The sequence below is a fragment of the Laccaria bicolor genome, genomic scaffold (genome assembly GCF_000143565.1).
Source record: "Laccaria bicolor S238N-H82 LACBIscaffold_2 genomic scaffold, whole genome shotgun sequence".
Lineage (NCBI taxonomy): Eukaryota > Fungi > Basidiomycota > Agaricomycetes > Agaricales > Hydnangiaceae > Laccaria > Laccaria bicolor.
The window spans coordinates 940,774-955,715 of NW_001889873.1; the positions used below are offsets into that span (position 1 = coordinate 940,774).

The window sequence follows — 14,942 nt, forward strand, 5'->3', positions numbered from 1 at the left end:
GATGTCGATGTTTGCAAAGTCCTTCGCGAGGTCGGTTTCTTGACTTTTGAATTTGGACAAGAAATCCTTTATCCTGTCTAAGGATAAAATGAATGTCAAAACCACAAAAGAGAGGCCAAACCCACCCTTCTCGTCTTCGTAATTTATGTTGAGAGTTATGATGGGCAGCGACATGATGGTGAGAGGCGTGAATGTCGGTGTTTGAAATTTGACAACATCCCACCAAGGCAACTTCCTGGCAACTTCCCTTCAATCACATAGCACGTTGATGACAGTCCCAAGCACACTTGTACTCAAAGGAAGCTCCGCTCCATCTACTGTATGTATAAATATCTTGACTGCCGCTTCACATAACACTTTACACAAGTTGGCGACTACATACTTCATCTGACTACGGCTATAGGTGAGAATAGAAGGAAACGAATGTTTACCCCCTCCTCTGTGAGATAGCATTGTGTGTGAACAGGTGTCTTGCTCATCGTTTGATAGATGATTGGTGGAACCCTTGGGAACCCCTTCGGCAGCCCTATATTAAAAAGGCACCTAATGGTCTCGTGCCTCTGATATGAGCTGATATGGTATCTTCCTGAGTAAATTACGGCACGCGTACCGCCAGCAAAGGTAATTAGTCTCTCAAAAGTATAGCCGCCGTTTATCCACCCTTTCTCGAATCCAGCATTCTCTCTGTCAAACAGTGTCACCCTCCATCAAACATGTCTTCTTCGGTTCCTTCTATGATTACCGTCCTATAAAAGAGTTCTGCACCATCCCTTGTCGTTGTTGACTCCCTCTCTACTCTATCATGTCCGTGAACAGGCTTTCGTCTTTCCTGGGCCGTCGCCCTAGTGCATCAGTAAGTGACCATTTGCAAAAGCCTTCATATCCTAACGCCAACTGTAGACAACTGGTGTCGCGAATGGTACAGCGACAGAGACCTCTCCCACCAACGGTGCCTCGGGCGATCCCAAAATCTTGAAAGACTTCCGCGAGCAGGTATAGTGTTACGACTGCATGGGGATACTTCGTCGAGGCCTGAACTTTTCTCTAGATCAAGAGAGGGGTGCCCTTCAGCCTAGAGACGTCTTCTCTGGTGACTATGACCCCCAGCAGTTTTCGTACCCATCTAATCACCATTTACCATTCAAAGGCCGCAATTCTCGATCTTATAAGGCATAAGGATGCGATTGATGACAGGAAATTGCTGGTCCGTATCCTTGGCAGTTAGCGACGACGCACTATCCAATGACGCCACTCTCTTAGCTTGAGCACGCCCTCACGTTCGTCTCTCGGTTGGAGGAGGGTGATCTCTCACGCAAACTGAAAAATGGGATCATTGAACTTTGTCAGTCATTCTATCTTCTTATTAGAAGCATTTTCTTACGTAGTTTTCGTGTAAAACAGTGTACAATGACCTTACGCACCCAGCTGCGACCAGCATCAGCAATAAATATGCCTGGCGAACTGCAGACGGATCCTACAACAACATTGACGTTCCTGATATGGGCAAGGTATGAGCATCATACTTGATGGTTGAGCACTTCTCATCTTCGTTTTTCAAGGCTGGGACACCTTACTCTCGGTCGGTGCAGCAATCCAACCCTTTGCCTAAGAATCAATTGCCGGACCCTGGTCTCGTGTTCGATACGTTCGTGTCGTATTTGCATCTTGATGTTTTCGTTCTAATTCAGACTTAACTAGGCTTCTGAAGCGTGAAGGAGTACGCCTGCAGTTTCTTTCCCATAGTTTTACACTTAACCTCCTTTTTAGTTTGTCAAGCACCCCGGCGGACTTTCCTCCCTCATGTTCTCGTTCGCTGCACTCGTCATTCACAGCGTTTTTCGGACTTCCCATCGTGACATCAATATCAATGAAACCTCTTCCTATGTTGACCTCGCTCCTCTTTACGGGAATAATGTTGAAGACCAGAATCGAATCCGGGTGCGCGATGGCCGTGGTCGTCTTCATCCTGATGTTTTCGCGGAGGACCGACTGCTCTTGCTCCCTCCTCAAGTTTGCGTCCTCTTGGTACTCTTCAGTCGCAATCACAACGTAAGCCCGTTTACTCCTTACGTACTCCCATCCACCTCAATCCGCTTCTTAGTACATTGTGGAACGTCTTCTGGAAATCAACGAACGAGGAACTTACGTTGATCCTGATCAACTTTCGCCCGATGATCCTGCTCAAAAAGCCCAGCTTCTGGCGCAGGAAGAAGAGCTTTTCCAGACTGGTCGGCTCATCAATTGTGGCTGGTTTGGTTCAGTCGTCTTCTCTGATTATTTCTCCTGCATCTTGGGACTTGTAAGGGACGGCAATAACTGGAGTTTGAGTCCCTTTGGAGTTGGTATCATCTTTGACTCAGCCTTTCCTTTGACTAACTCTTCCTTCAGGAAATCAGAAAAGACGATCATTCGCTTTTCGAGCGGGGTAAAGGTAACGTATGCAGTGTTGAGGTAATTCTTGAGCGTCTCCTACTCCAGTGTCATTTTGACTTTTGAAAATAGTTCAACTGCTTGTATCGCTGGCACGCGACCACTAGCTTAGAAGACGAGGCATGGGTCCACAAGGCTTTTTCCCAGATATTCGGAGGCAAGCCAATCGACCAGATCACACCGGAAGATTTCAGGAATGCAGCAAAGAGGTTGGAGCAGGTCCAACCTGATGTCACTCACTGGACTTTCGGAGGGTGATCTTATCTGTCTGTGTTGCATCCCATTTCACTGATTATATTCCTTAGCTTGCAGCGACAAGAAAATGGAAGGTTCAAGGACTCTGATCTCGCTGATGTTCTAAAAAACGCGTGAGTTTCCTTCTACCTTCACACTTGATACCTTTATGCTCATCCCTACCTAGTACTGAACACTCTGCAGGTGCATTCCGAGCCCGCGGAACGCCTGGTGCGGTTTCCAACTCATTTCTATCAAGCGCTTAGGCTCACTCTATGTTGACAGCTGCCATGCGTTTGAATGAAGTTATGGGTATTGAGCAAAACAGGCGATGGGGCGTGTGTTCTCTGAATGATTTCAGAAAGGTCAGTGCTGCCTCGCCTTTGCCTCATTACAATTCATCTAATAATCGTCTCATAGTACCTGGGCCTTAAGCGTAAGCATGCAACGCGTTTGTTGACTTGGAGTTAATTGAATGTTTCTGCCTCACAGCCTATGCCACATTCCTTGAATGGAACTCGGACCCCGAGATTGCAGACAGTGCTGAAAAGCTCTACGGAGACATCAACTTCCTCGAGCTCTACGTCGGTTTACAGGCAGAGGAGGCCAAGCCTTTGGTTGAAGGTGCTGGTCTGTGCCCTGGTAAGTTTCCCTTCTTTCCACTTTTGCCTCCGATTTGCTCATAAACTTTAAGGTTACACTATCAGTCGTGCCATCCTCAGTGACGCTATCGCCCTCACTCGTGGCGACAGGTACTTCACTCACGACTTTACGCCTTTCAATCTTACTGCCTGGGGATTCGCTGATTGTCAAAGAGATCCCAACGCTTTTGGATTTGGAAGCACACTCGGCAGGCTTTTCCTCCGCACTCTGCCAAATGACTACACTGAGAATAGTGTCTACACGTTCTTCCCCTTGATGACACCCGAATCAATGAAAACTAACTTGACGAAGTTGAACCTGCTCGACAAATATGATCTGTCGAGGCCGCAAACGCGAACCCCGCTCAAAATTGTCAGCGATCATACCGAGGTGGTGAAACTTTTGAAGGACAAAGAAAGTACTTCTAAACCATACGCTGCGAGGGTTGCCAGGGTAATTAAGGGTAAAGGGTATGGATAGATCTTTCATCATGTTGGCAAATTGCTCATCGTGAAACCAGATTTTTCCCTGCGGAGGGCGGTAAGGAACAAGAAGCGGTCACCACTGCCTTGAGTGGCTCACCGGAGTTGGTGGACGACATTGGCAAATACTTTTACGAGACAACAAAGAAGCTTATCGTCGACAACTCATTCACCCTCGTTGGCGGGAAGGTTGCTGGTGTCGATCTTGTGAAACACGTCCTCAGAGTTGTTCCCGTCCTATGGGTCGCCACCGATCTTGTGAGCCTTGACATAAAAATCAGGTCACCCACATTTTTTTAACTAGACCATCATCTGTAGGCGGGCATAGAACTGAAAACCAAGAGCCACCCCCATGGACCTTACACACCTAGCGAACTCTTCGATGTTCTTGGCGAAATTTATGCGTAAGCACAGTGGCATCTGTAGGTTTGCTAGAATGGCTCTGAACCCTCATCTAGATTTGTCTTCCTCGATGTAGAACTTGCGAAGGTTATGGTCTTACAAGAAAGTATCAAGTCCCATGTCAAGAAGTTGTTGCGCCTCATCAAGGGTGGCTTAGACGGGGGTGCTGGTAACAGGGTATCTTGCCAATTTTACTTTTGGTGTTATCAGTGGCTCATTGTTTTTTGAAGCTTTCAATTGCTGGCATCGTTGAGACCGTCTCGTCCCTATTCTCTAAACCCAAGAAGTCCGACCACTCCGTCTTGATGAAGCGACTTCACGAACTAGGGCAATCCCATGACCAGCTTGCCAACACTGTCCTCGCCCTAATGGTCGGAGCAAGTGTTGAGCTGTCCCTCAGTATGAAAACACCCCCGGCGATGTTGAACTGTTACTGAAGAGTCATGCAGGTTTGACAAACATGGTCAATTTGTACCTTGGGTCGGACAAGCAAGCACAGATTACTGCCCTCGCCAAGAACCCAGATTCTTCTTTGAAAGGTTACGTGTACGAAGCTCTTCGTGAGTTAACACACTAAATTTTCACGCCCGTTCGTTGGATGTTAACTTTGTTTCTAAGGAATTGACCCACCCTTCGAAGGTGTCTACCGTATGTTATGCTAAAGTTTTTACGCACAAAATAGCTATTTAACTCATTTCAATCAGGCATCTCAACCAAGGATCAAACCATCGCTGGGCAAACCGTGAACAAGAATGACCGCATTTTTGTGGACATTGGCACGGCTAACCTAAACGTATGTTTTTTGCTCCCGAGTTTCTATATATCTAATGTATCTCCCTACAAATAGGAGAAGGTGTTCCCCCACCCTGTAGCCGTGGACATCTCTCGTTCGACGAAAGAGGCTCTTTTCGCCGAGGGTGTGTTTGAGTATCTTGGGGAACATTTGACTGTCAAGGTAGGGAGTATTCCTCGGAAAAGTTCACAAAGCTAATCACAACCCCAAGGTAATGGGTGAGGTGTTACGCGCTGTCTTCGACCTCAACAACGTTTCGCGAGCCCCTGGTCAATCGGGAGTGCTGAAACGGTTCGTGGTCTTCCTGCTATTAGTGTCTCTTGCACTCACACTTGTCCTCTGCAGGTTTAAGGTGCACACCCGACCTGAATGTCGTTACGGATACCTCAACCACAGTCAAATTGCTTATGAATGGCCCACGTCGATGGCCATCCAATATTCAAAGTGACCATTTTGACTCAGCAGGCTCGAGGTTCCGTTGCTCGCCCACATGTACCACCAATATTTGATCTATCATAACTCTCACGAATATACCACTTGTTATGACTATTTACTGTTTCCAACGTTTTTTGCTATCTGTGAAAGTAAATCTTCAATCCGCGCTTGCCGTTGCTCAATTTGTGTCAACCGTTCCAACCATTGCGCCTCCCCTGGATTGTTAGTCCCGGATGCACCTTCTTGTTCCTTCACTTCCGTGACAGTCTCCGGCATACGCTCCAAGGATATATCCCGCTTGAAGGGCCCTTCACGATCTTTTGGAGAGCCTCTCCCAATAAGGGGAAACTTTTTTCCGGTATTCAATTGTAACTGAGTTTGCAATGGTTCATGTGCTCCGCGATGCATCGATTGTATCGAGGTTAACCGGCGGCGACTTGCAGGCCCGTAACTGATGCCAAGCGGGAAAAGTGATCCAGACGCGTTTGCCGCATTGTTCGCCGTGGCTTTGAATGGATCTTCATCGACCACCAGCGGCTGAAACACTTGAGCAAGAGGGCTAAATGCAGTAGCGTCAACGCCGCGATTCACGACCGAATTCAGTCGAAGTCGAGGAATAGCACGTGGAGGAGAGGAAGATTGGGGCTGCGGTGGTGGAGCGGGCGGAGAAATTGATACCCCTGAAAATCGCCGCTTGCTCTGGGTCTGTTGGTAGACGTCGTCGGCACCCTCTCCGGTGTCAAGAGCACTCTCAAAGTCTTCTTCGATTTCGAAGATCTGATGAGATATATTATCAAACACAAAGGCTGTTTTCTCGATCGTCAAAACTCACTGCATCAATGTCAGCCTCTGAACCTGCCAGACCTTCAAAAATCGCTGGAGAAATCCAGCTCAGACGGAGTTATTACGATTGATTACACGTTTACTCACTCATTCGCTTCAAAGAGCGAGGCAGGGTATCGAAGACCTTTTCTGCAACATGGGAAACAGTTTCATAGAAGCCTGTTGTCCCAGCCATCTTCGCTTGTCGCTCGTATAACGAAATCGACAACAATACTGGAAAGCTCGTTAGCCTGCGTACGGTGCATACTTTAAGTTAGCTTTCAAAAGAAGGGACAAAAAGCATACCTGATCATGAAGACGTTCACCTTACGACCATTAGCAACACTTCAACGTATAATGTAAACAGCAAGATACCTTATGGAACCACCGAGGGGAAAGGAGATAGCTCGCGGGCAGCATGATGCATAGCGCGATGAGGTTGACAGGTGGCAGATATGAGAAAAGTGAGTCCGCCTTCACTCTAAAGATACGTTGAGTATGGTCCCTATAACTTTGCAAAATCATACCCCTCGATCGTCGATACAGCTTTTCGAAACATAGCCTGATTATAGTGTTAGAATAATCAAAGAACCGCATACGAGGTTTAGTCAGCACCTCTGCGGCTGCGTCTTCGTTGATTGTTGCGAAGGTGTTGGACAGAATCTACCGACTCATCATCAGAGGTCAACAAGAATCCGAAGGTAGATGCCTGCATACAGATACAAGAACTGGTGGATAGACATGAGTCACAGGCAGTTACGGCTGAAAAGGTTGACACAAACCTGTTAACAGGAGGGTATTACTCAGGCAGGCATAAGTCACCATCAAGACTGGTCCGAAAATGGGGTGGAATTCAGCTTAATGAATGGTCAGCGGCGGCAGGATGTCAACAATCGAGCGACCGACTTGATCTATCGAAGCCACTCGCATCCAGACCAAACCACAGGTCAAGCATCCACCAGGCAATCGTCCTGTTAATCTGTTTATGTGGTTGCCAGCTACAACATTGGAAAGACTGACCCAGCTCCATAGCTACGCGAGGGAGGGGACTTTCAAAACGAGCCTCAAGTTTACGGAAAGAATTCTCACCCTGCCTGGTTCCGGCTCAAGCTAAGACATCAGAGTGGAATCAGCCAAAACAGACAACGCGGATAGATCACAAATGGCCTACATCCAAAGGGCATATAAAAACCCGCAGAAACAAAACGCAGCGATCAACATTAAGAACAAAAACTGCATCATCATTGCCCGGAGAGAAAGAACCATGAGATTGTCTTTAAACGTAACGAAAGCTAAGCTAATGGACATTGATAGTCAGATAGGTCAAATGAGGTGGCTGAGAAACCGACCGAGGAAACATCAAGCACGCAATAAGAGCAAGAAAATCAACGCCCAGTTTGCGAGCCCACGCTTCTACAGCAGTTTTCAGTCATAAGAGTATGACCTTTGAAGACTGACGAACTGTGATGATATACACCATAAATTCGGAGAGAAGCGTATATACAATATGTTGTCACTGATGCACGTCAGAAACGGGAGGTGCGAGGATATTGAAAACTGACCGAACGCCAAATCAAAGCCATTCTATTGCAGAAGAACGACATCAAATGCGACTGCAGTGGGGACTGAAAATTTCATACCCATGTTCCCTTAAAGTAAACTAACGTCCAAAATGAGTCGACTGGCACAACGGAATGGGAGATATTGAACCTTTAATTCCGTGTTCTTGCATCGCCGCAATCTTTTCCAACGTAAAGCCCAGCGCATAAATCATGAACAAGTTTTCGTATATGTTGATCTTGTTCACTTCGCTTGTCTCGATAGCGATGATGAATAAAACAAAAAGAATAAGGAAACTGATCTGACAATTAGCCTAATGAGGCGATTACCAGCTTCGCCAATACCTACTTAAAATATTCAAGAACCGAGCGAATGGCAGGGACTTTCAGTCTATGAGAGGTGGGTACAGTTGGTGATCGAATGATAACCCAGACTTCTTACCTGTAGTGATCGAGAAGTGGAGCCTTGTGGGGGTCGTAAAAGTGAACCGGCGTTCGTTTGTATGTCTAGCGTGTAATAAGTAAGAGGAACGTAAGGAAGCATAATAAGACAAACATCGGAAAGAATCGAATGGCTGCTTTCTGGTTGATATACACATTTCCCGCTTAACACGCAGACTTAGCCACACAAATCATAAGATGAAACATAAAGCCTCACGTCCAAATTCCATTGATAACCTTTTGACAAGAGGAGCTTTTTATAAATCTCTTAGCTTTACCGAGAATGGCAAGCTCGATCGCGTTTCCCACTCTGTCCTCCAAGTCATCGTCCCGTTCCTCGCGGGCCTGAGCTATGATGGCAGGATCTGCGCCGGAGTATACATGCCAGCAAGCGGTAAGCGCCACAGTGAGTTGAAGCATGCTATTTGCAAGCTCCCTGAAGGTGCGAATCGCCAGAATTTCACATAGATGAGCCCTTGAGCGAGATAGGGTAGCTGTGGCAACGTTTTCATCCCGTACAAAGTGGACGCGATTCAGCAGGCAACAGAAGACAATCGACATATTTCCGTCTTGCTGCATCGCTGAATACTTTTCAACCAGTGGGCGAACAAGGGTGTAAGTGAGGTCTGGAGCTAACAACTGGAAAAGTATAGGTCAGGATCTGAGTTATTATATGCGATAGTACTCACAGCATCGTATGATAATGGGGTATCTATATTTGTCAAGTCAGATGTGTTTTCAAATCAAGCAAACGAGACACACCTATAAAATGCTATTCACAGACAAAGTGGAGTTACAGATTGAACCTTTTATTCATTATCTAGCTCACCATAACATCCTATATTCCGAAATCAGACCAACTGAACTCAGATATTATTTGAAAACGAAACCTGTTTTATCATGTGTATTATAGGGTAGACCGGTGTTGCCTCAACATCTTCCCTGATTTATGCATTTGGATGAGTTCAGAGCATGAGAGTGATAGCCTACTCACGGGCGCAACAAAGGCTGCAGTTCGCATTGAGATTCCGACATAATCAATTTGAACAACGTTGGTGGAAGAAAAGGAGCATTCTTCAGGATCAACAACGCGACGTCAAAGTCAGTATGTCACCAGTTTGTTTTCAACATTTCTAGCTCCGATCGCAAAAGTATTGGGACAAAGACACTGGCGGAAATCGCGTTGCGTGGATTTTGCTTGAAGATCGAATGTGCACATTACACCAACGTTACGACCGTTAGTACCTTTTCCGTCCCACAAGAAACGAGGATGAAAACGAGGTAGACAGAATGGCCTCGGAGTTTAAACCTCACGAGCTCCGACAGACGCGCGTGTTGTCGCGTTGTGATATGCGCACCTGACCCACCGTGTCGGAATCGCGACTCTTGAGCTTCCTCGCCGCGTCTCTCAAAATGCAGTCGGGACCCAGAGCACCAGGCAGCAACCAACCCCCTGTGAAAATATATAATGCGGTCTACTCCTCGGTTCAGGTACGAAAGGAGGACATCTACCGCCCTTGTCATTCTTGACATTGTCGCGTCATTTCACAGGTCTACGAATGCATGGTACGAGGAATCGCAGTCATGCGCAGAAGAAACGATTCATACGTCAATGCGACTCAAATTCTTAAAGTCGCCGGAGTCGACAAGGGGCGTCGTACGAAGATACTGGAGAAGGAGATACTGCCTGGGAAACACGAAATTGTGCAGGGCGGGTATGGAAAATACCAAGGAACATGGTACGAACCAACCTTAGAATAATATAAGACGGGTTTTTGACGCTTCTTTGTTGGCAGGATACCACTTGACCGGGGTCGTGATATTGCATTGCAATATGGTGTAGCACCCTTACTGTCGCCTTTATTCGATTTCACGCCAAGTACAAACTCGCTCGGCACGATGCCTATTATACAACCCACAGGGACAGCTTCCCCCCGCCCTCTGTCCGCTTCATCGTCTTTTTCTAGCATCGGAACGAGTGGAAATTACGTACCAGCTGCACTACCGTCCACCTTGGCTCCGCCGCCCATCATGCCGGGTTCCGCACTTCGTCTGCTAAACCAGGGAAGGGCACAAGGTTTATTTACTCCATCAACGTCGATCCATGCGCCGGGCCGCCCTTCAGGTTTCCATTCCCCTGGTCCCTACCCCAGTGGCGCGTATGCCCAGTCACCCTTCCCTCAAGCATCCCAAACACCTCCCCCCAACTCCTCATTAAAGCGGAATCGCTCCGAGGCTGACGTAGACGCGCTGACGGCTCCACTACATGGTGAGATAGTTGATTGCCAAGGTTTGAAAGGCTAACTCATTCTTTACTGTAGATCGTACACCACTTGATAGTTCACGTCCGCCGTCAACTGGTCCCCAACCGACTGGCGAAGATAACCCTTCGCCTGCCAAGCGAGCTCGAACAGAACGCCCTCCACATGAAGTTTCTCAACAGTCTTCGTGGCAACCACGGAATCAAGGTCAACCTTTCAGTTATCAAGGAACGTCTCGTCCATCAAGTTCTATGTCAGTCAAAAATGGCGCCCCTAGGATACCACCTGTTGGTTCTCCGGAGCTTGACATTCATAAGGCGCGTTTGGCATCAAAGCCGGCTGTTTCCAGAATCATGGATCCGAGTCTGCCGCTCAAAGATGGAAGGCGAGCTGCCATAATAGCTGCAATCTGCCAACGCGATGATCCAATGCCTGTTTTGGACCTTATTCGCGAAATATCTACGGAACCCATCCATAAACAGCCTTCTCCCCCGCCTCTCGAAGTGGACGTAATTCTCGACGATCAAGGACACAGCGCCCTTCATTTGGCTGCCAGTCTTGGTCGCCAACAGATTGTCGATGCTTTGATAGTCAATGGCGCTGATATCCACAGAGGCAATCACCTCGGCGAGACCCCCCTCGTCCGTGCTTGCCTTGCGACACATAGCGCCGATCAGCAAACTTTCCACACCCTTGTGATTGCTCTCCATGCTTCAATCCGCACTCTCGATACCTCACGCAAGTCAGTAATTCATCACATTGTTTCGCTTGCAGGTGTCAAAGGTCGCGCAGTTGCTGCACGCTATTATCTTGATCAAATCTTTTATTGGGTCGCCCAACATCAGGGTGGAGATTTCCGGACACTGGTGGATCTTCAGGATGAACACGGAGATACTGCGCTCAACATTGCCGCTCGAGTGGGAAACCGAAGTTTAGTGCGAACCTTGCTGGATGTCGGCGCCAATCGGGTTCTGCCTAATAAATTGGGCCTCCGCCCTGGTGACTTTGGTGTCGAAACTGAGGTTTGTTTGAGTAGTTGTCTGATATTTGTGGCTCATGGGTTAGTGACCAGGAATTGAGCGGAGGCCTACGACCAGAAGATATTCTGTCAAATTTGCGCTCTGGACCACCTGAACCTGTCCAAAAGAGCAAAGACGTTATAGCTGGTTAGATCGTGTTTCCATCAGTGGTCCTTGGTGCTTCTGATTATGTTCTGGCTGTTTAGACATGACTGCGATGATTCAGGCTCTAAGTACTGAATTCCAGGGAGAGATCAAATCTAAACAAGATGCGTTGGACGTCACCCAGGCTCACCTACGAGCTGCCACTCGAGAACTCTCTGAGAAACGCAAACAGATACAGGCATGGCAAGCTCGTTGTGGGGAACTTGACCAGATAAACCAGAGAGTACGAAATGTCGAAAAGGCCCTTGCAGAAGAAGACCAGTTCGATTGGACCGGCCGAACGGATCTCAATGGTAACGACGCACGTGAATCAGCTGGCCCCGCCTTTGGGTGGCGTGGTGCTAATTCCACCATGGTTGGCATTGGCGGTTCTGTCGACGTCTCCTTCGCCGTCGATTCTGAACCAGCGTTGCCCACTACGGACACAGTAGCAAGCCTAATAAAGCTGAGAAGACTCAAGCTTTGGCACACACGAATAGAGGACCTTGTCAAAGCAAGATTAAAGGGTCTTCAAGGGGCAAGTGCTGAGAAGGAATACCAATGCAAGAAGATTGTCGCACTTTGTACTGGCATCCCGATTGACAAAGTTGAGGAGGTAGGTTTAAGTCATGCTCGCCTCCAACCTGAGCTTATCCCACTGTGCAGATGCTTGAAAATTTAGTAGTTGCAGTAGAGAGTGAGGCCCAGATCGTTGACATAGGTCGCGTTTCTGGGTTTATGCAGAAGGTGCGTACGTTTGAAAATCAAACATATTCTGAGCCGACATTCCAACTAGGTTCGAGATGGCATCATATGAACCTTCGAAGAGGTTGCTTGGATCGTTTATATCTGGGGACTTTTTTTTCTTTTTCAGTGGCACGGGTGTTTTATTATTGATTAAATTTGAACCATGACTATCTACGCATCCTCCGGTGCAAAGAGCTGGAAATTACGATTATATGTGCCAGAAGCAAGCAGGTTACCATCACTGGAAATGTCCACCGACATTACCTTACCAGCATCCGTCGACAATGTCCGGAGAAGAAGCCAATCATCGGCGCTCCAAAGTTTGACCAAGCCGTCGTAACCTGAGCTTGCGAAGAAGAGTCCAGAACGATACTTCCACTCTTCCTGAGCAGAAGTGAGCTCTTGCTCAGTGGTATCCCTTTTGGCTTCCTCTTCTCCATCGACATTATCAACACCATCCATGACAGCGTCTTTAGGAACTAGAGGCTTGAAATATAAGTCATTGGCGTGAAAGAATCGAACATCGGAGACATTTGAGGTGTGAGCTGGGATAGTATATAAAGATTTGATAGCCCGCATATCCCAAATTCGGATAGTGTCGTCGCCTGAGCCTGTCGCAACTTGGTATCTAAAAAAGAAAAAAGGTCGATTTAGACAGTATAAAACTTTGGATGAAGCACCCGAACCCATTTGGTGAAAATGCAAGAGCAAAAATCGCCTGAACATGACCATCAAGCACCATGGCAGTCCGTCCCGTTCTCACGTCCCATATACGCCCAATAGCATCAAGGCCCCTGTAAACCAAAAAAACCATTAACTTCTCGGCCTATCCCACGAGAATAGACACCTACCCTGAAGCGACCAGGGCACCATCGTTCTGAAATTCAACAGCATAAACTTCTTTTGAATGACCCTCTTGCAAAAGCAGCTCTTTGGCAGTGTTTACATCCCAGAGTCGCCAAGTTGTATCAAAGCTGGCACTCGCGACATAGTTTCCTGAAGGGTGAAACGCAACGCGACAAACACGGTCCTGGTGACCTTTCATTACTGAAAGCGGCGATTCACTAGTTACGAATTGAATACGTTGTGCAATGAGAAGAACCGCAAACTTACCTTTCTAGCGACCAGAGGTTCACACTGCCTTCGCCCCCACCGCTTACCAGATTGATAAGATCTGAGCCCTGTGATAACGTCGCATTTGGATGCCACGCTACTCCCCCAACACGATCACTGTGTCCTAATAGTTTGATGAGACGGTATGGAAAGATGTCAGAAGGTTAGACTCGCCTCTCAAAGCGCGAATCGGGGTGCAGGAAGGGACATTCCATAATTTTACCGTCCCTGACCAGCTACCAGCCGCCATGATTTTGTTGTTGGGTGCAAAACGCACTTGAGATATGGGTCGTTCATCACCAATTTGTGATCCGAGGTTCGCAAATTTCTACTCGCGGTGTCAAAAACATCCCTCCACAGAGTAAAGGAAACAATAAACTTACCTTCACCTCTGAGAAGACTTTCTTCCGAATATCAACAATCCGTCCCAAGTCCATTTTACTGTCTATTCGCTGTTGGGCGACACGCTGTTGAGCTCTGCCAAGTAAAGAAAGCAAAAGGAGCGTAGTAAGCACCTTAGCTGGCTTGCTTATCGGAAGCGTAAATCCAACCTGGGGAGAGAATACTCCGCTATTGCTCTACGTGCATCCAGCAGCTCCAGAGATCCAGGGGAGTAAAACTCCTCTTCCTGCAAATTGTTTTGAGTATTGTCCGAGCAGATTCGGGCGAAGGAACGGACCTCCTCTTCACTCTCTTCCGAAGACTCCCCATCTACATGCATGGCATCGTCACCTCGTGCGGCATTGATTTGGGACAGGACATAAATTAGACGGTCTCTGCGGTCTGCTGCCTAAAGGGAGCCTCAGTGGAGAAAATGAGAGATGACATTTTACGCACTCGTTCTCCAAAAAGTGTTATAGGCTCTCCGATCTCTCGTAGTCGAGCCTTGACACGGTTATCGTCGGTCGGTACGGCGATTGTTTTCGCCTTCCTCTTGCGCTCAAGTTCATCGAGTATGACTTTGTTCTCTAACCTGGCACGTTCTGAGCCAAGATAGTTACCGTCGTCGATCAGAATGTCGTATGTCAGTTCAGACATTATTGAATCAAGAGCGAAGTGACTTCAAGTTTTAGACGCCGTTTGCTTGGCTCATTTCCTTACTGTATGTAGCAATGAACAAACAATCCACCCATTGAATACTTACTCATGTCATGGGGGGATAATGGTTATTCTTTAATCGATAACAAGGACATCCTCCTCGAGCTTGAAATCCGAACCACTGAGTGAAAATAAAAGGTACGATCGAAATGGTGGGTGTTTTCCTCCAGCTGCTCAGGGTGCCAAGGCAACCATTGCGAAGATAGGGACATTCTGTATTTAAATATTCCCAACCGCACGCCAACCGCCTGTTCTTCCCCTTGCGCTGTAAGTATTGACAATGTACCAGCAACAATCGGGTCCGTCTAGTGCTGTTATCC

At 47.4% G+C, this 14,942-nt stretch overlaps 3 protein-coding genes across 3 annotated transcripts; 2 read left to right on the plus strand and 1 right to left on the minus strand.

Annotated features, from left to right (window-relative positions):
- Positions 1-802: 802 nt before the first annotated feature.
- Positions 803-5,431, plus strand: LACBIDRAFT_305274 (linoleate diol synthase; the record flags this gene model as incomplete). Its single annotated transcript, XM_001874501.1, has 28 exons — positions 803-853; positions 901-993; positions 1,049-1,090; positions 1,148-1,204; positions 1,261-1,342; positions 1,402-1,508; positions 1,560-1,645; positions 1,699-1,717; positions 1,768-2,049; positions 2,102-2,338; positions 2,389-2,451; positions 2,503-2,684; positions 2,736-2,798; positions 2,852-2,895; positions 2,950-3,029; positions 3,085-3,100; positions 3,157-3,306; positions 3,359-3,776; positions 3,827-4,046; positions 4,107-4,192; positions 4,247-4,367; positions 4,421-4,589; positions 4,640-4,750; positions 4,809-4,838; positions 4,895-4,983; positions 5,038-5,145; positions 5,195-5,274; positions 5,329-5,431. 28 exons carry the CDS (start codon positions 803-805, stop codon positions 5,429-5,431), a joined length of 3,189 nt encoding a protein of 1,062 aa, XP_001874536.1.
- Positions 5,432-5,529: 98 nt separating this feature from the next.
- LACBIDRAFT_305275 (receptor-activated Ca2+-permeable cation channel) lies at positions 5,530-9,275 on the minus strand (the record flags this gene model as incomplete). Its single annotated transcript, XM_001875087.1, has 24 exons — positions 5,530-6,195; positions 6,251-6,294; positions 6,349-6,491; positions 6,547-6,566; positions 6,616-6,786; positions 6,856-6,903; positions 6,958-6,968; positions 7,023-7,097; positions 7,147-7,334; positions 7,412-7,537; positions 7,590-7,653; positions 7,703-7,756; positions 7,803-7,824; positions 7,881-7,900; positions 7,951-8,096; positions 8,149-8,190; positions 8,242-8,306; positions 8,356-8,404; positions 8,458-8,879; positions 8,930-8,952; positions 9,003-9,012; positions 9,070-9,078; positions 9,131-9,182; positions 9,235-9,275. 24 exons carry the CDS (start codon positions 9,273-9,275, stop codon positions 5,530-5,532), a joined length of 2,511 nt encoding a protein of 836 aa, XP_001875122.1.
- Positions 9,276-9,698: 423 nt separating this feature from the next.
- Positions 9,699-12,414, plus strand: LACBIDRAFT_166037 (uncharacterized protein; the record flags this gene model as incomplete). The annotated part of the gene is made up of 8 exons (XM_001874502.1): positions 9,699-9,731; positions 9,792-9,979; positions 10,037-10,365; positions 10,562-10,747; positions 10,892-11,533; positions 11,587-11,667; positions 11,727-12,280; positions 12,331-12,414. Coding segments are annotated over 8 exons (2,097 nt in total), but the record flags the coding sequence as incomplete, so codon positions are not given.
- Between the last annotated feature and the right edge of the window lie 2,528 nt (positions 12,415-14,942).